The sequence below is a fragment of the Meriones unguiculatus genome (genome assembly GCF_030254825.1).
Source record: "Meriones unguiculatus strain TT.TT164.6M chromosome 13 unlocalized genomic scaffold, Bangor_MerUng_6.1 Chr13_unordered_Scaffold_39, whole genome shotgun sequence".
In the NCBI taxonomy this organism is placed as follows: Eukaryota; Metazoa; Chordata; class Mammalia; order Rodentia; family Muridae; genus Meriones; species Meriones unguiculatus.
Genome location: NW_026843648.1, coordinates 3,265,740 through 3,286,422, shown reverse-complemented (window position 1 = coordinate 3,286,422; position 20,683 = coordinate 3,265,740). Strand labels below are relative to the sequence as shown.

The following is a 20,683-nucleotide window of genomic DNA, read 5'->3' as shown; positions in this document are numbered from 1 at the left end:
AAAAAAGACACAGGAGGCTTACAGATGGCAAAGTACACACCAGCCTAGTTAAGTCCTAAAAGCTCAAAATTTATAATTCATATGTTTAAAAGGCAGAACTGTCCATCCCATATCAAAGAAGGGGCAAGCCAAAGATAGACAAAACAAATGTCAAAACCCAGGTGCAAGATGCCTAGGATATGTTTAAATGCTACAGGTAAAAGGGAGTTTATATAAAGTTTAGCTATAAAGGCTTAATTTCCCATTCTGTATAAAAAAGAGACAAGCCAAAGAATAGCCACAGCCAATGTAAAAATCTAGGTACAAGATGCCTAGGGTTTGCTTAAATACTAAAGGTAAAACGGAGTTTTTATTAAGTTTGGTTATGAAGGGATAACTGCCCATACTATAGAGGATAGTACAAAAACAGCTACAACTTATGTAAAAACCTAGGCATAAACCTCTAAACAGGTACAAGATGGCCAGGGAATGCTTAAACTCTAAATTAAAAAAAGGAGTTTATATGAAGTTTACTTAAAGCATGCCTTTTTAATTGCTCAAGGCAACCAATTTGTCTCAGCAATGGGAGGTCTTCTCTCAGGAAATAGGTAGCAGCTTGGCCTAATAAAACAGGCACTCAAGAGCCCAAAAATGTAATTTTGATCTATACAACCTTGTTTTGATTTTTAACATGATAATGATTGTATGTTCAATAATAATGGTAACTTATATTGCTGATCCCTTTACATGGGAAAAACTCTGAAACTGACTGACACATAAAATATGTCTCTAGTAAGAACTTCAACAATACACGGCCAAGAAATCCTTGGCTATAATAGTCTCAAAATTTATTATGCCATTCTTTCAATTGGCATAGATAAAAATGGCTTACATTTTAGTTTTATCCTGCACATCTCATACATTTATAATTTTATAACTGCATAATGCTTGTGGAAAGTTGTATGTTTGCAGAACAAAAGGACCGGACACTAGAGACACTAGATGAAACCTGACAGAAATCATCCTTTGAACATGCTGAGACATTGACATATCTGTTCCAGCATTACAAGTTCCAGCATTCTGCTTGTTCCTTCCTCAACTGCTTCAATAGTGATTTTTCATCAAAGCATGCTCCCAAGAGAACGCTGAAGAAAGCTACTAATTTCACTTTGTCCAGAATTTTAGACTGTTCCAAACAGGACTTTCATTAAGCCTGAAATTTCTCAACATTCAAGGACTAGACCACAGATGATAATGCTTGCTTAATTGGTGATTTTTCCCAATTTCCTTTGGGACCCCTAAAAGGATTTCTGCATGTCCAAAATGTCAGCTAGAAGAAATCCATGAGAACAACAAGGAATGCTTGTTAAATTTTTAATCAAGTCATAGTTGTGTAAGACACTAGTATAATTTATCATAGGAGTATACATCCTAGGTTACACAGATAGATATAAATCTGTAGACAGATCGATTACATAAAGATAGGTAGTCTTCAAAAACTTCAGAAACCTACAGAATATGGCTTCAAAAAACCTAAGGCAAAAACCAGGCAAATGTTTCATGGCCTGTTCTCTTGTTTCTACATTGTCTCATGCTCAGCTAGTTCTGTTATCCATTCCAGGGCCACTTGCTTAGGAATATTGCCACCATCAATGGAAGACCCTTCCACAGAAACCATCAATCAACAGAATCTCTCACATACACAGAAACCAGCCATTTTTCTCAATGGTTTATTTATTTATTTTTGCTTTACATCCTGCTTGCAGTTCCATACTTCCTCTACTCCTGATATCATCCTCCTACCCTCCTTGTCCCTGCGATTCCTTGTTCCATTCTTCTCAAAAAAGGGGACCCTCTCCATACTAACTCTCCTCAGCCCATCAAGCTGCATACAAACTAAGTGCATCTGCTTCCACTCAGGCCAGAAAAGGCAGCCTAGTTAGGGGAAAGTGATCCAAAAGCAGTCAACTCTGTCCATGTCACAGACAGCCCCCACTTCAACTGTTAGGCGAATGGCATGAAGACAAAGCTGCCCCATAGCAAGATATATGTCAGATGCTCAGGTCCAGTCCATGCATGCTTTATGGTTGGTGGGATCCAGCCATTTTATGATGGCATTCTGTCAAATGAAATCACCATGTGAAAACAACTCAGAATTCTCATTATGATTGAGAAAGCATATTACACACAGAAAAAAAGTGACTGCTGTATTTACTGTACAGCCACAGCAATGAGGATTGTGCACAATTATTTGTGAAAGAATAAAGCAAGGCAGAAAATAATGCCAAGAACAAAAGTCCAACAAAATAGTCAGTTTTCATCAAGGTATCTATGGGAACTCAGCCACAAAAAAATGTGAAGTAGTCCAATGTTACCTATGATTTTATACATGTAGAAATAAATACAAACATCAAAACTCTCACAAAAATAACTCAAGTAAACACTATCCTGTTCAAGTAAACCTCTGATACAACTGATCTTTTTTTTTTTTTGAACAGAGTTTCCATGTGCTAGAGCTCTTTGTAAATGGAGGTCATTAGAAATGTGGTCTATGGCACTACAGTCCCCCCACTCACCGTGCGATTTAAGACAATCTCACCCCCTCTCATTTCCATAAAGAAAACAAAATTAAAAAGTAATTTTATGTCTACTTCCAGCCACATCATATATAGCACAAGATATGAAATCTGCCCTATCTAACTGCAACATAGCCTGCACACTTGAGACACCTTTGCAGCTCAAAAACTCCTTTTATATGTTGGAATTGAGTTCTTTAAATCACATCATTGTGGTTGCTACTTGTGGAAAGTTTAAAGGATGTTAATCAAATATTGCTGAAGGTTGATCTACAGTCCTTCCTTGACAACAGTTTCTAACCGATGTGTAAATTAATTTTATTGCAAAAAATGAATTTACAAAGCAATGTTGAAAACGTCTATAAATTTGACCATCATTTTTCCAAGCTGTCTTTCCACTGCATACAAAAATAGATAGCTCATTACATGACTCACATGGGTAATTTTTAAAATTCTGCTGTGGTACAACCTTTAACTTTAAGAATTTAGGAGTTTCAACTAAGAGGAAAGCCCTCGCAAACAACAGACTGTGATCAATGTGACCTGAACCAACATATCTTATCTAAGAAATATTTTTCCAACAATTTGAAGATGGACATATTCTATAATTAGTATGCATCCCCAGGGAGAAAGTAATGCAATTAAGTTGTTAATAAAAAATTCTCTTTAATACTAGCATGCATCCAGCTCTAGTTAATGCTAAAAGAGAATACAGCTTTAAAATGATTTTGAATTCCCTATATGCAGTCATCCTTAAGTATCTTTTAAGCTCAGTCCCCATAGTAAACAATTTCAATATGGACTAGAGATTTCAAGTATGGCCAGTGAGGCAGATGGGAGATTTGTACAGCAAAGATGTTACTAGAATTATTTAAGCACTCCACTCCCCTGATACAGTGTCACGGTCATGTGTGGAATGGAACAGAGGTTTCAAATGATAGGAAAAGTTGAAGGGAGAAAGTATAAAAGCTGGTTTTAGAAGGTCTGACACAAGCTATGTCTTCTCCTAACTAAGCTTCTTAAGAAGAATGCCATCTTGTATCCTTCCAGAGAATAAATGGAAGGAAACAGGACACATCTATGAATTGATCAGAAATTCATATAATGGGAGAAAATCATGAGGAGTCTCGTGAAACAATGCTGCAAAAGGTGAACATTATTTACCAAAACCACAGTGGCCTTGAAACATAGTCCCATGTGTTGGAAAGAGTTGGCCTCTCCAAATGTGAAGCAAACCCTTTTCAAACACCCTGACCCAAATCTCAACAGTCATATACCTGGCTTTAGAAAATGAGCTCTTTTTTATTATCAATACCTCAGAATCCTGGGGAAATTTCAATGCTTATGCCCTAGGCTATACTGACTTGGCTAAGTATATCTAAGAAGGGGGGTGAGAAGCACTTATGCCATTCTCCATATATCACCACCCCTAGGAGAGCTGTGTTTCATCAGGCCAGCCCTCAACACAGCAGTGTTTTTCCTGTTCAAATGGCTGTCCCCAGATATCTTGCCCATGTGATAAAACTATGCTTTTCTCAAGAAAAAAACTGCAACTTTTTGGCATACCAGGCTTTAATGTTGGCTGTGATTCTGTAATGCACCATTGAGCAGCTTGATAGATGTCTCTTCTCTGACATGGATATGAGCCAATAGTTGCTATGCAACAAGGCTGTCCCCTTGGTTATGGTTGGAGACAAATTTGTTGACAATCCTCCTGGGCAAGCATGTTTCCTAATCTCTAACCGGCCGCGTTCACATGATACTTATCTATGGGATGATTTAAAACATCCCTTAACAAAATTATACTTGGTGTGACTTGCAGCTTCTAAGCACTGGTAAATCTATTATATCAACAATTCTACTCATTTCCATAACAGGTTTCTACTGAACGTCTACTGAACTCAACATAGATGTTATTTACAACCTCCACAATTCTTAATGCATCTTACACCTACGTGTCCAATACCAAGGGCAAAACTTTTAGAAGATACTAAAGAAAGTAGGCCTCTCCAAGTTTGGCATCCTGCCACATATATTTCTACATTCCTGCCCCTGTTACAAATATTTTGTGCATATGCAGCCCCAGGGCATATAATGAAGCAGCCTCCAGAGCACAGTCTACTCCAAGAAACTCTTACACTTTGCTACCTCATTTTGCTAGCAATGTGAAATAATTTCATATTCCCACACTTACAGAGCCATCTCCCAGTCAGCCTCTTGAAACATTTTCTTAATTATCTGTTACCTGGTTAAACTTGCTATTATTTTAATAAAGATGTCTAAATTGTTAAAATATATCACCTACAAAGCCCTCACTTACTAATGGATAGAGGACCCACTTCTTTGTTCCCTTATCACCGTGTACTCCAGAACAAACATCTAGGAATGTAAATTAAGGACCTTGGATTCCAGACCTGGGAGTAAAGTTTAAGGAATTGCAGACAGGTGTCCTGGATCAGTGCATACTCCAACAGAAACTCCCTTGCTTAACTAAACACAGTTTTAAAATTTGATTGGATGATCCCAGCACTCATCAAGTGGCTCTCCCCTTGTGGATTTAACCCTTTAAATATATAATAAAGCTTACCCAGGGCACCATTCATATCCTGAACTGGCCATCTCCCTGGTCTCAGAAAATAAAGCTTTCATTTTAACCTTCTGTTCCTGAAGTGAGTTTTCTCGGCTTCCACTCTAAACCAATATAGTGAAGATATTCAGATGTCCCCTCTGTGTGGATAGGACAGGGATCTCTCCCCTGACTGCTTCTGGCTGCAGGTTCCCACCCAGCCCCAGGAAGAACCCTACACAGCAGCTCCGACTATTCAGCCTCCTGCTCCACCAGGTTAGGGGCAGAGGACATACACTCACCATGTTGTGACTTTGGAACCCTAAAATTCCCTCAAAGCACACAGCAGCTACACTCAGACCACAGCATACCAACCATTAAAACCTGCTCAGCTACAAAGCGAACAGGAAGCATGATGTCCAGAAGAACCAGCCTCTTCCTCTGACTGGGGGGATGGCCTCAATGTCCTGAGTGGCCAGTGAGTCTTGAGTGACATGAGCACCTCCCTTAGGATTAGAGTATACTGAAGGAACAAGGCTTAGTGATTCCTGTCTCAGGCTTCCATTTCAGGGCCAGACCTTTTCCAGATCTGCAGAGATTTGTACTTCATCATCATTTGTGCCTGTCTTCCCCTAGCTTACCCTCTGTCATCCAGCACTAAGTAGGCATGTTTCTTCTCTTCCTCCTGGAATTAAGGTGGATAGCTGCTCAGCCCATTATTCAACCTGTCGTAGAGTGAACAATATGTCCCACAGGTGGAAGGCTGCCAAGACTATTAATAATTAAAGAGAAATTTTAGAAAATGCAATGGGAAATTTTTTTCTATGAAATCAGAGGAAAAAATTGGCTGGTGTAGTGGCTCTGTTGGTACAGTGCTTTCCTTGCATTCATGAAACTGTGGGTTCAAGCCCAACACCACATAAAATTTGACATGGTGGCATTGTTTATAACCCAAGCACTTAGGAAGTACACATGGGAGAATCAGAAGTTTAAGAATAGCCTTGGCTAGTGAGTTTATGACTATCCTCAGGTCCTGTCTAAAAAGGAAAAGCAAAACAAAACATGGCTTTTTTGCACCATTGAGCATAAAATCATTTCTCATACATTCCTCACATGCTTTCTACCATGAAGTTACATCCTCCAAGTCCCCAGATGTACTTATGTCAATTAAAATTAAAAAAAAAAAAAAAAAAAAAAAAACGAGAGAACTAAAGGAATGGCTCAGTGGATAAAACACTTCCTGCTATTCCAAAAATAAACCTGAGTTTGATTCATAGTATCCACCTAGGGTGGCTCACAGCAGCTGATCCACTTCCACTGGATCCCATGACTTCTTCTGGCCTCCTCAGATGACAAACACAGGAACCAAACAAAAACAAACAAACAAACTAACAAATAAATAAAGTCTTTAATGACAGCTGCAGCAGGCTGATACCTGTGGGTTCAAGTCCAGCCTGGTCTACAGAGTAATTCCAGGACATACAGGGTTACATAATGAGACCCTGTTCTGAAAAAACAAAAATAAATATGAGAATTTAATTTTTTTTCAATTTAATTTCATTGCAGTAAAGGCATATAGAGGCATCAGATATCCTAAACTTGGAATTGCAGTTGGATATGAGCCATGAGATATGGGTGCTGGGAAACAAACTCTGGTCCTGTGCAAGAGCAAACTCCTTACCTACCTGGTCAGGTGCTCCTTCCCTTCTGAGGCATAGTTCCATGTAACTTAGGATGGCTGCAAACTCTATATAGCTGAGAATGACCTTGAACTTCTGTCTTTCTGTCTTCACCTCTACTGTGCTAAAGACTACATATGTTTACTACCATCTCTCACTTACAAAAGTACTGAGGATAAAACCCAGGGCTTCATCCATGTTAGGTAGTCACTCTACCAACTGAGCTACAGCCTCAACAGGAGGCCCATTTCATGTTAATGTTCAACAGAAGCCAGCATACAAAGTGGCTATAGAAGAACATATTTTTAATGGGGTAAAGAAATAGAGGAATACAGATGGCAGGAGAAGTTAATTGAATTGTTATCACATGAAATTTTAGTGTTTAGATTTTCTTGACACCTTCAGTATTTTAGTAGGTACCATGTAGAGGGAAAGAGTATGTGTAAGCTCAGTAATACACTCCAGGATTCTCTGTACTCTGAAATATGAGGTAGGAAAATCCAGAGTTTGATGCCAGCCTAGGCTGTGCTGTGAGTTGGAGGTCAGCCTGGGCTGTGTTGAGACCCAATGTCAAACATAAATTGAAAAAAAAGGCCACATGAATGTCAACTGTTATTCACAAAATGAAAGAGAACCCCTAACTATATAATAGACCTTGTTTTTCTTCCTGTCTCCCTATCTACATCTACTGTACTGAGCTTTATTTTACCTAGAATGGTCTAGAACTCTTTCTGTGAATCAGGCTGCCCTCCAGCACTCAGCAGTCTCCCCCAGAGGAAAACCACCATGCCTGCTGTATCTATGATCTCACCTTTGCTTCTATTACACATCCCAACCTGCCCACCCTGTCCAAGGCCCATCCCCACATCCTAGAATAATCTATTTTATGAGTCATGCTGGCTGTCACTGATGGCCCAAACATGGTCTTTTCCCTCACTTATTAAAGAATCTAGGGTCTGGCCATGATGGGGAAAGGGAGGTGAGGAGGGAGGATATGGAATTCAAAGTCACCCTCTGTTATATGGAAAAGTTTGAAGTCATCCTGATCTATAGAAGATCCTGTCTCAAAAAAAAAATGAAAAATAAATAAAAAGGAAAGGGAAAGAAAGAGGAAGGGGTGACAAAACTATCATGGGCCCATTCACTCTTTCTTCAAGTTTTTACAAGCAGCTTTCACATGTATGGCTCTTGACCTCAAAAGACCTGACACACGCACACACCTGCCCTCCCTACCCTACTCTGCCCCAAGACAGGTAACAGTTGGAATGGGTGGAAGATGCAGTCTGAATTTTGACGCCAGATTCACCCAACATGGAGGCTTAAGACCTACCTTAACCACCCTTCCCTTGGTCCAGACCTGGGCTCTGAAGATGCTCTTTCTGGTCATACCCATTCTAAGACCCAAACCAGAAGCCCCACCCTTGTCTGATCCCGCCTATCCTTACACTGGAACATGCCCCTCCACTAGCTCCTCCTCCATTTCATTCAGACTCTGGCCTTAAGTCCCACTGCCCAGGACTCCAACCTCATTCCCATTCTCATGACTCCATTGGTCAAATACCACAAGAGCCCACCTTCGACCAGTATCACTGGCTGCTTAGATGACAATCTTCTTCACAGCACACCTTCTCTCATCTCAACAGTTACCAGGGCTGAGACTGAAGTAGAAAATAATGGACATCTCAGGACCTCTCATTATTGGGTAGGAATCCCCTAACCAGGGTCCAGCCTCATGGATCACGTATCAAATGGCCATGTCTCTTATCAGTCTTCTGTGGTGGACCTAAGGGGGTGGCAAATTGATTGAATCTCCTTGGGATGGGGGAGGGCAGCTGCTCCCTTCAGTGGATGAAATGGCACCTGCAGACCTGTCAATGGTTTCTGGCCCCAGGAAGCCTTCAGAGACAGCCTGGCCTGCATGGGTTGCACAGATGTGATCATGGGCATTGGAGAAGCAGTAAAAGGACAGGGAAGCTCTGCTCTGTGATTGTGGCGCTCTCGATGCAGGTAAACCTGCTCCAGATGGCCTCTTCTCCTGGAGGCATCAGGTGCTGCCAGGCACTGTGGGGGAAGCCAAGCTTAGGGCATGACATGGGGTCACCTCACCTCCACAACCATGCTAGAAGCATGGACAAAGCATTCCCAGCTCTGGACGCTGGAACTCGATCCTCATCCCACCACGTTTGCAGTCTCCCTCCACATCCCTCTCAGGGCTTCTAGGACCTCATGTTTCCTCTTCACAATTCCCCACACAGATCAGGATCCCTAGACATCTTTCACAGGACCCCTCTCTCAGAACCTGTCCTTGGCTTCCCATACACCAATCTATAGAACTGCCCTTCACCATGTGTGTCCCTCACCAATCCACCAGCAGTGTCCCAGAAACCCTCCCATCTGTACTTCCATTTCCTTTATTTATGTCATCCTAAACCCCTCACTTGTGTTTGTTTTATGTGTCTGGCCTGTACCCAACATCAGAACCCTGTGCCCTTTCCTTCTGACTCCTCAACATCCCATGCCTTGCCTCTTAAATGAGAAGTTTCCCAACTGAATCCATAGACATCAGCTCAGCCTGATCATTTGGCATTCCTCCTCATCAGGGGCACCACCATAAAAATCATTTCTTGTTTTCTGAGAGGACTATACACTGTTGATGATTTTGACCATCTAGACCCCAGCTTCCTGAAGAAATGAACATGCAGGACTTCCCAGAAGATAATGCTGAATCCCACTCCCCATAGGCGTACCATGGTGTGCTGGCCTGAGAATTGTTGATCATCATAACATTAGTTACCTCACTACAAACAGCTAGCGCCAACTACTGTCAATGCAAAAAAACTGTCCATCTCTTTCTCTTCCATCACTTTCTGTGCTGTGACTATACCAGTTTAAAATCTGGTCATAGAGACCACTTCTTGCACAAGTCCTTCTTCATTTGTAAGCCCAATAAGAGAGAGAGAGACTGGAGGACACTCATTCAGTAGCCTGTTTTTCTTTTTCACTGATCAGTCAAGGTCCAGCCTGTAAGAAGTTTTAGAACTGTTTTCCCAGCACAGGGCAGCAGGGGTAGGATTGGGTTTCAAAGAAATTCCCCATAACATGGCATGAAGCAAGCCTGGGATCTAGGAGACATTTCTCTATACAGAAATAAATAATCAACAGCATTTGAGAAAAATGGAAAGACATTTCCAATGATATAGAATCACTGGGGATAAGAAGAGATAAGGGCAGTGATACATTTAGAGACAATCAAATATAATAGAAATCAATAACTGACCTTTTAAAAAGATAAATATAATTTAAAAAGCAATAGACCATAGGTATAGTGACTTGGAAAAAGCTCAGGCAAATCCCTGGCAGAGGTAATGGCATTCATAAGATACTGTGTGACCTTCCCTCAAGTGTGACATTGCTTAGTTCTGTAACCTGACACACACAGCTACAGTGAACTGCCTTTGTCTGAACCCTCAGGACTGGCATAAATGTGTAAGTGGATTAGACATATCTGCAAACGACAGTCCTCCAGTTGGATATTCAATATACATTGGATCAAGCTAGTCTCCCCAAATTGTACACCCACCAATCTGGTTTGTCTTCATTTATCTGACATTAATTCATACATGCGGTGACATAACAAAATCATGATCAGAACCTTTTTTAAAATGGTGACATCAGCAGTTGTTGGCCTAATCTATTTCTGCCTGTGATGTGCATAATAAGCCAGTCCTCCTATTCTCAGCTGAAATCAGAAGCTGAGCTCTACATGCATATTTTTTCCTGTGATTGCAATGGAGAGTTGACTATATGACCCCAATAAGTAATTTTCAAACTCAGTGGTGGTACTGCCCTTTAACTGAAAGTTTTATTTACCTTAATCAAGATGACAAGGTCATTGTCCTGAGGAGTAACAGACTGGGATCAAGGTCATCTGAGTCAATGTAGAAGAACTTGACTCAGAAACATTTTTCTAGAAGCCTTGAGCTGCAGCCGTTCAAGAATTTACATCTTTCACAGGGAGAAATCACTTCCTACATCTAAGAGTTTAATGAAGAAAAACTTCTTCAAAGATAGAATGCATTCAACTCTGTATACTGTTTCAAGAGGAACTGACTACAACAGATTTTACATTCCATGTATGTTGTCACCCTTAAATCTCTTTTTTAGGTTCAGGTTCCAGGTTAAACTTTGAAGAATTCCAACAGGGAAAGAAGACTGAAAGTCTAGCCCCATAAGCACACAGAGTTTTAGAGAGCAAATCTATCTTCTAGACAATAATATATAATCTAAAAGGATTTATGATTGTGGAACTTCTCACATATACAAAGGAGAGAGAACACTAATGTAGAAAACATCACAGAAAAGTTAATTATGAACACTGTGTTTGCAGTTCTTAGATGAAACCTAGACTGAGCTATTCTAACTTCAGAATACAGTGGCTTTTGCCCCTGACGAGTCTGGCTCAGAATAAAGCCACAACCACTTATATGCAGGACCAAAAAGATTCATTTCAACTAGCTCTAGCTACAGTCTCTCTCAGGAGAGTTCCATTCATTAATGACTAACAGGAATCTGACCCTATGCTGCCTTGGAAACAGAACATTGGAAAACACAAAGTAGTAAATACCTTAGCAAACAATTGCTGGTTCCATGGCTCTGAATTTCTGGAGCTACAGGGAAGACTATATATACTGGCCTGGGCCAGTTTCTCTCCAGTATGTGTTCTTTCATGCCTGCAAAGACAATTGGTACATGTATAAGCTCTTCCATATTTAATAAAGTGATAAATGTTCTTATCTGTATGAGTTAATTTTATAATTTGTCTAATTGTAAAGAAAAATCAAATCTTATAGTTTTATCACTTTGTTTACATTCGTCATTTTCCCCTTCATTATGGAATGTTTTGTTTCTTTGAAGATACCTGTGATGGTGAGAACATTAATTACATGGCTCACATTATAGTGTACTTTACTATGAGGATTTTACATATCTTTATTTGGAAGAACTCAGTGCTATATGATAGTGATTGCACTAATAGATTTTTCTATAGAGTGAGTCATATTACATTAGTAAAGTGAACCAGGACTAACAGAAGAAATTCCACATTCATAGTACTTCCAGGGATTTTCCACAGTGTAAGATCGTAGATGTATTCCCAATGAAGTTGGAAAGGTAGTTAATTATATTAGTTTAATGGAGTAGTAATCTCCCAGGTAGAACAGATTTTGTGAATGTGATACACATTTATAATTAACTTATTAACAATTAATTATTTAACTAAAATGAAATATAGATTCACAGTGTTCTCATTATCCAATTTTTTATTGTATAGATGAATTGGATATTTTAGAATGCAGTGACCTATGATGTTGCAAATGTGAACTGCACTTGGAAAGAGTACACTTTGCCAGATTTGCACTAAGAAAAGTCTCTACAAGCATGTGATGTTGGTGACCTGCAAGAACCCCATGCCTACAGGTTGAACAGTGATTTTTTACTATTTAATAGTAATTTAACCATTATTAACTAATTATTAATTAATAATAAAGTAACTAATCTTGTATCACAGTCAGAAATTGTACTCAAAGTGGGGACTACTACATATTTTTCAACTTTATTCAAAGAGAGAAATATGTTGCTTCATTCAGTATCCTTATGCCCACGTGGGTTGCAATTATTCTGACAAATGATATACCTATCAAAAGAAAAATAGTAAGTGAAAGATTACCACATTCACACAGTTTGACATTCTGTTACTCATGGACATGTGCTTTAGGGATTAAGGTTTCTCCACAACAACATTCTTCACTCTTACAAACTGCCCCTCTTACTAGCAAGTACATGAATGAGTATCACCAGCTTTACTGTGGACTATTTGCTTATTAGAAGATTACTGGACATATACTTATCCCCTATTTAATGTGTATTCATTTTGCAATGTCTGAGTGGCATGAGATAATAGATTTGGAGTTCTATAGCATAGCTCTGATGTACCTATGATTCTAATGGTTGATATCTGTTAATCCATTGTTCCCTTTTCTGCTTCCTTAGAGGAATGCCTTGCAAACACAATTCATATATCTGACACTGAGGTATTTGGACTTGTGAGAATTTAATAATCATCAATATACTTAAAGTACTGTTTTTTTTTTTACACTGTTGCTTTTCAGAGGCACTGTGAAAATACATATTTGCATCCGTTTGCACATGAAGATTACCTTCCACGTCCTCCAGAACTTTGACAAGGTTCTTCAATATTATGGTGTTCCCGATTGTAACCTAAAATGTGTAACAGAAAATGTATGATCTATTATAAGAAATCCCACAAATATACACTTACTATCCTCTGTGAACTGTAGAATGATGCCTGAGTTAATCAGCTTATTCTTCCTTCATTACAATTAAAATTACATAAGAACCTCAAAAACAACAACAGTTGCCCCATTGTTTTAGAAAGTGAAGTAAATTAGCAGTCTTACCTATAGCAAACAGGTTCCAGTATGTCTCTAGCATCACATCTTTGTAGAGACTCTTCTGGGAAGGATCCAGCAAAGCCCACTCTTCCCGAGTGAAGTTCACATGCACGTCATCATAAGTCAATGCATCCTAAAATATTCCATACATGTGTACAACAGAAACCATGATAGTGGCATCACTGTAACTGTATATATCATGGAAAATATATGCACAAAAGTCTCATGCTTCCTCAAGTTATTTCCTGACACAGAAGTACTAATGAAATCACTAATTCATTTTAGAATGAAAATTAATAAGGTTCACCTCTGTATTTTCTTCAGCTTTTGCATAGGATATGGCCTGGCAAGAGAAATGCCAATTCACAGACAGAAAAAGAGAGAAGCAACCAACAGAAGAAAAGTATTGAGCACACCTCCAAGAACTTGTATGAACAATTACTAACTACAAAAATTGGTGCGCAAGCTGTGAATGTTGTCTCATGCATTTAATCCTAGTACTTTGAGGCAAAAACAGGTGTATCTCACTGAACTGGATTCCATCCTGGTTTATGGTATTTGTCCTAGGACAGGCATACGTATATATTAAGGCTCCAAGTCCACTGCAATAATCACTCTAATATACATAAATGAATCGAAGGACTCAGGGGATTTTCCTTCGGAGAAGTATAAATTCACCTGAGCTCTGTATTGACCTTCTAAAAACCTGAAGGGTCCCAGTTTAAATGATATTAATAAGATCTTACTAAAAGTATATGCAGGTTTAAACAGTTATAAATGGACAAATGAAATAGTAGCAATTCAGGTGTTGATCATACATAAGCAACATAAGGCAGAACAAATGGGTCAGCAGTGAAGAGTTCCTGCTGATCTGGAAAATAATTGAACACAGTTGCCAGTATTTACATGGGGCTCACAACTATCCATTATTCCAACTTCAGAAGCTCTGAGGTCATCTTATGAATAACCTGAGGACTACTTCTAACTACCGTGAGGCACATAAGAGGTGGCATATTCATGCATACAGGTAAAGTACTCATATTCATTCATTTAAAAAATTCAAAACAGATAGGTAGTAAGAATGTCATGCACCTGGAATGCAATATCCTGAAGACTCAGATGTGGTAAACATATGACATCCTGAGAAACAGAATATACTCTGCCAAATTTAAAAATTCAGAGGGCTAATATTAAGAATATATGAAGAACCTAAGAAGTTAAACACCAACAAACCAAGTAATCCAATTAAAAATGGTGTACAGAGCTAAACAGAGAATTCTCAATACAGGAACACTGAATGGCAGAGAAACACATAAGAAATGCTCAACATCCTTAGTCATCAGAGAAATGTAAATCAAAACAGTCCTGAGATTTCACCTTACACTCATTAGAACTGCTAAGATCAAAAACTCAAGTGACAACACACACAGGAGAAGATGTGCAGAAAAGAGAACCTGCCTCCATTGCTGGTGGGAATGTAAGCTATGGGATGTTTTAAAGCAGTCCTTAGCTAAAGTCAACATGGTGTATGACTTACTATCGCCTATGCACTGGTAAATCCTTTACATCAAAAATGCTACCTGTTTACAACACAGCTTTCTAATGAGGTGCTATGAACACATATGTATTTTCAACATCCACAAGATTAAGTCCAAATGTATCTTACACCTACATGTCAAATGCCAAGAGCAAAACATTGAGAGGATACTAAGGAAACTAGGCCTCTCCGAATTTGTGTCCTGCCAAGGACATTTCTATGTTGAAGTCCCTGCTGCAAATGCTGTGAATATGCAGGCCCATGGTGTGTAAGGAGGCAGCCTCCAGAGCCCAGCCTTCTCCCCCATTTTGGTAGCAAGAATAAACTAACTTCACATTCCCAACCTTACAGAGCTATCTCCCACCGGGCCCCTTGTAACATTTTCCCAAGTATGTGTTAACTCGTTAAACTTGCTGTTACCTTAACTGAGGCACCTAAATTGTAAAACTATATCACCTGCAAAGAGCTCACTTACTATGGACAGAGAACCACCTTCTTTTTTTCCCTGATCAACTTGAGCTCTAGACCAAATATCTACGGGGATGAATTAAGGCCATGGATTCCAGACCGAATGCTTTGGAAAAGAGTTAAAGGTCTAGAGTTCAGGTGTTCTGGATCAGTGCAGCCTCTGACAGAAATGCCCTTGCTTAACCCATAAAGTTAAAATTTAATTGGATGACCCCAACACTCACCAAGGGCTCCTCAACTTGTGGATGTAATCCTTTAAATATACAATAAAGTTTACCTTTTAGGACTGTTCAGATCCAGAAATGGCTGCCTCGCTGAGCTTAGAAAAGAAAGCTTTCATTTTAACCTTCAGTTCCTGATGTGAGTTTTTTCGCCCTTCACCGTGAACCCAAACATAGATATTCAGATGCCCCCACTGCATTCATGGCTAGTACAAGGGATCTCTCTCGTGACTGCTTCTTGATGACGGTTCCTACCCAGCCCCAGGAAGGACTCTACACGCAGGTCCTGCTGTTCAGCCTCCGGCTCCATCAGATTGGGGACACACACTTACCATGTTGTGACTTTGGAACCCAGCTGAAATCCCCTCACAGCACACAGCAGCTGCACTCACATTAACCACTCAAGCCTGCTCTGCTAAACTGTGAGCAAGCAGGGTGGCACCCGGAAGAACCCGCCTCTTCCTCTGACTATAGGGATGGCCTGAAGATCCTGATTGAGTGACATGAGTACCTCCCTTTGGGTTAGAGTGCACTGAATGAAAAAGGTACAGTGATTTCTAGCCCAGGCTTACATTTCAGGACCAGACACTTTCCAGATCTGCAGAGATTTGTATTTCAGTATAATTTGTACCTTTCCTCCCCTAGCCTACCCTTTGTCTTCCAGCACACAGTAGGCACTGTCCCTCTTTCTCCTGGATTCAAGGTGGATAGCTGCACAGGCAATTATTCAACCTGCAGCAGAGTGAACAGTCTGTCTCACAGGTGACAGGATGCAAAGCATACTAAGCATTAGAGGCATTTTAGAAAATGCAATGAAAAAAAAAGGAAGGGATTATGCTCAGTTGGTACAGTGCTTGCCTAGCATTCATGAAGCTCTGGTTCAAGCCCAACACCACATAAAACTTGACATGGTGGCAACATAAAACTTGACATGGTGGCATTGCCTGTAATCAAAGCACTTAGGAGGTACACGTGGGAGAATAGGAAGTTCAAGCACATCCTTGGCTAGTGTGTTTATGACCATAATCGGCTCCAAGATGTCCTGTCTGAAAAGGAAAAGCAAAACTACACAAGCTTTTTTTTTTTTTTTTAACAGCATTGAGGATGAAATCTTTGGCCTCATTTATGCTGAACCTGCTTTCTACCATTGAGCTACATGGTCAAATTCCCCAAATTTACTTATATCAATTAAAAGTAAAAAAAAAAAAAAAAAAATTGAGAGGGCTAAAGGAATGGATCATTGGAAAATAACATTTCTTGCTATTTCAAAAGTAAAGCTAAGTTTGATTCATAGTATCCACTTAGGGTGGCTCACAGCAGCTGATCCACCTCCACAGGACACCAAGAATTCTTTTGACCTCTTTAGATGACAAACACATCTTAAACAAAAAGTTTGTAACTAGAACAAACAAACAAAAAATAAACAAACAAATAAATAAATCTTTAATCCCAGAATTCGGGAGGAAGAATAAGGCACAGAGCTCATTTCTTGCAAAAGCCCTTCTTCATTTGTAAGCAGAATGAGAGCCAGAGAGACTGGAGGACACTCATTTACTGGCCTTTTTTTCTTCTTCACTGACTGGTCAAGGCCCAGCGTGGAAGGAGTTTCAGGACTGTTTCCCCAGCACTGTGCAGCAGAGGTGGGATAGGGTGTTCAAAGCAATTCTCGATAACATGGCATGAGGCAAGCCTGGGCTATAGAAGACATTGCTCTATACAGAAAAAAATAATCAACAGCACTTGAGAAAAATGGAAAGACATTCCCAACGACATGGAAACATCAGGGAAGAACAACACATGAGAGATTAGAGCAGTGACACATTGAGAGACAAACAAATTTAATAGAAATCAATAATTGACTTTGGAACTGATGAGTATATCTCCATGTGTTGGAAAGAGTTGGGTTCTCAGAATCTTAGAGCAAAGCCTCCTCAAATGCCCACAGCTTACCCTATTCCTGGTTTTAAAAAAAAAGGAACACTGATTTATTTTAAATACTGCAGAATTTGGGGGAAATCTCCCAAGGCCTAGGCCACAGGTTGTACTGGCTTTTACAAACATATTTGAAGAGTGTGAGAAGTTAGGTCATTCTCCATACATGAGGACCTCAGGGAAAGCTTTGTTTGATCAAGGTAGCCCTTAACACAACAGTGTTTTCCCTGTTCAATTGATTTTCGCCCATGTGACAGATCTATGCTTTTCTCAAGAAGTGCATCTTTATGGTCCACCAGGCTTTAGTCATGGCTGTGAATCTGCAATGTCAATTAAGCAGCTTGTTAGATGCTTCTTCTTTGACATGGAAATGAGCCAATGGTTGCTATGAATCAAGGCTGTCTCCTTGGTTATGGCTGGAGACAAATTTGTTGACTATCCTCTTGACAAACATGTTTCCTAGCATCCTAATCTCTAACAGGCAGGATTGACAAGCTACTCATCTATGAGGTGTTTTAAAACAGCCCTAAGCTAAATTCTGTCCTGTCACCTAAGCACCAATAAATCCCTTACATCAATAGTTCTATGCAATAATCACAGTTTTACACTGAAGTGCTACTCAATACATAAGTTATTTACAACTTCCACAAAACATGCAACCACATAGTGTGTAAGAGGTGGCCTCCGGAGCCCAACCTTCCCCAAGCAGCTCTTCCATTTTACTAGCAAGATAAATCTAACTTTACAGTCCCAAGGTTGCAGCGCCATTTTCCACTGAACACATTGAAACATTTTCCTAATTATCAGTTAACTGGTTAAACTTAGGTCCCTTAAATTGTAAAAACTATCAGTTAACTGGTTAAACCTAGGTCTAAATTGTAAAAACTATATCACTTACAAAGCCCTCACTTTCTAATAGAAAGAGGACACAATTCTTTGTTCCCTTTTCATCTTGAGCTCCAGAACAAATGTCAAGGGACATAAATTAGGGGCCTTAGATTGCAGACCGAATGTCTTGGAAAACATTTAAAGGCCTTGAGCCCAGTTGTACTGGATCAGCAAAGCCTCCAACATAAACTCCCTTGCTTAACCCTCATTTGATTGGATGACCCCGACTCTCTCCAAGGGGTCCTCACCTTATGGATTTAACCCTTTATATATACAATAAAGCGTACCCTGGGGCACTGTTCAGATCTGAACTGGCCGCTTCCCTAAGCTCAGAAAATAAAGCTTTCATTTTAACCTGCTGTTCCGGAAGTGAGTTCTCTCTGTTCCCAACCAGAAGTCAATATATTCAAGATATTCAGATGTCCTGCTATGTTTAGGGCTAGGAAACAGGGCCTCTCTAGTGGCTGTTTCTGTCTGCTGGTTCCCACCTAGCCTCAGGAAGGACCCTAAACTCCTTCTGTTCAGCCTCCTGCTCCACCAGGCTGGGGGCAGTGGACACACACTCACCATGTTGCAACTTTGGAACTTGGCTTAAATCCCCTCACAGGACACAGCAGCAGCGCTTATAGCAGAGCAGACCAACCAATCAACCCCGCTCAGCTAAAGAGCAAAAATGCAACATGGCACCAGGAAGAATCCACCTGTTCCACTGACTGGAGGAATGAAAGCATTTGATTGGCCAATGAGTCTTAAGTGACATGAGCACCTTCCTTAGGATTACAGTGTACTGAATCACAAGGTTTAGTGATTCCCGGTCCAGGCTTCTCTTTTAGGACCAAACCTTCTTCAGATCTGCACATGTTTGCATTTCATCATCATTTGTGCCTGTCCTCCCCTAGCCTACCCTGTGTCTTTCAGCACTCAGGATACAACTACCCTTTTCCTCCTCGAATCACAACTATTATTCAACCTGTAGCAGAGTGAACACTCTGTCCAACAGGTGGAAGAGTGCCAAGAATTTTAAGAATTAAAGAGAGATTTAAGAAAATGCAAGGAGTTTTTGTTCTGTGACATCACACTGGGGTCACGTAAACTGCAGCCACTTTTCTCCTGGAAGATAAGAGACAATCCAGGAAAAAAAAAATAAATACAGGAAAAACAAGACACTTTGGAGTACCATCATCAGGTAAAACTTCTTCCTCAATAGGAAGAAAACAGAAACCTGCACTAGTGAAGGCTCTCTGCATGAAATGAACTGACAGAATAAATTTCTCTGTGTATGTATACAGCTAATACATATATATGTATGTATACACACGCACACACACACACGATTTGGCGTTTTGAGACAGGGCTTCTTCTTTTAGCCCTGGTTGTCTTGGACTAGATCTGTAGACCAGGCTGACCTTGAACTCACTGAGACTGGCCTGCTTCTTCCTGCCAGAGGGCTGGGATTCAAGGCCTGTGCCACTAAATCGATCTCAGATATTCTGGTTTAATTTTATTTTTTGTTTTGTTTTTTTAAGACCAGGTTTCATCATGTAGGCCTGTCATGCTGGACTCTCTTTGTCAACCAGGCCAACACTGAACTCACAGAGAACAGCCTGTGTCTGCCTTTCAGGTGCCTGGATTAAACCTTGTGCAAGCATGGCTGGCAAGACCTTAGACTTTTAAGGATATGTTTAAGGGAGGGTTTCTTATCTAACTAAAGTTTTTTTAAAGATTTTTGAGTGTGTGGATGAGGGGACCTCTGATTATTATTATCTGTATGTGTCTGTGTGTGCATTAAATCAGACATTGTTGCCATCCTCACAGACCTTCTTAGATCAGAGCTTTTACTCTTATGCTTAAGAAATTTTATTTTATTTTTTTAGAAGAACATCTCCCTAGGCAGTGAGTTCTGTGCTGAGCATCACTTGCACTGTGGGTCTGATCCTCTGAGGGCAAGGAATCATATGAAAGAAGAGAGAGTTAGTATCACCTGGAGAGGACAGGAGCTCCACAAGGACCAAATATATCTGGCCACAGGGATCTTTTATGAAACTGTATTTCCAATCAAGGACCATATATGGATATAACCTAGAACCCCTGCTTGGATGGAACCCATGGTAACTTAGTAGATAAGTAATGTGAACAGGGACTGTTTATGACATGAACTCAATGGCTGTCACTTTGATCTAACCCCCACTCCCAGGGAGGAGCAGCCTTCATAGACCACAAAGGTGGACATTGCAGCCAGTCCTGAAGATACCTGATAAGGTAAGGTGAGGAGGACCTCCCTTATCAGTGGCCTTGGAAAGGGGCATGGAGAAAATGAGGGACAGAGGGTAGGATTGGAAGGGAGTGAGGGAGTGGGCTACAGCTGGG

The 20,683-nt window shown here is 40.2% G+C and overlaps 1 protein-coding gene across 1 annotated transcript in view; it reads right to left on the bottom strand.

Moving 5' to 3' along the window:
* LOC132651059 (zinc finger protein 431-like) overlaps positions 1–20,683 on the bottom strand; it is a 61,559-nt gene that overhangs the window by 20,333 nt on the left and 20,543 nt on the right. The window contains exon 2 of the mRNA XM_060376367.1: positions 13,277–13,403. Coding sequence (XP_060232350.1) covers positions 13,277–13,403 — 127 coding nt within the window. The remainder of the gene's footprint in view (positions 1–13,276; positions 13,404–20,683) is intronic.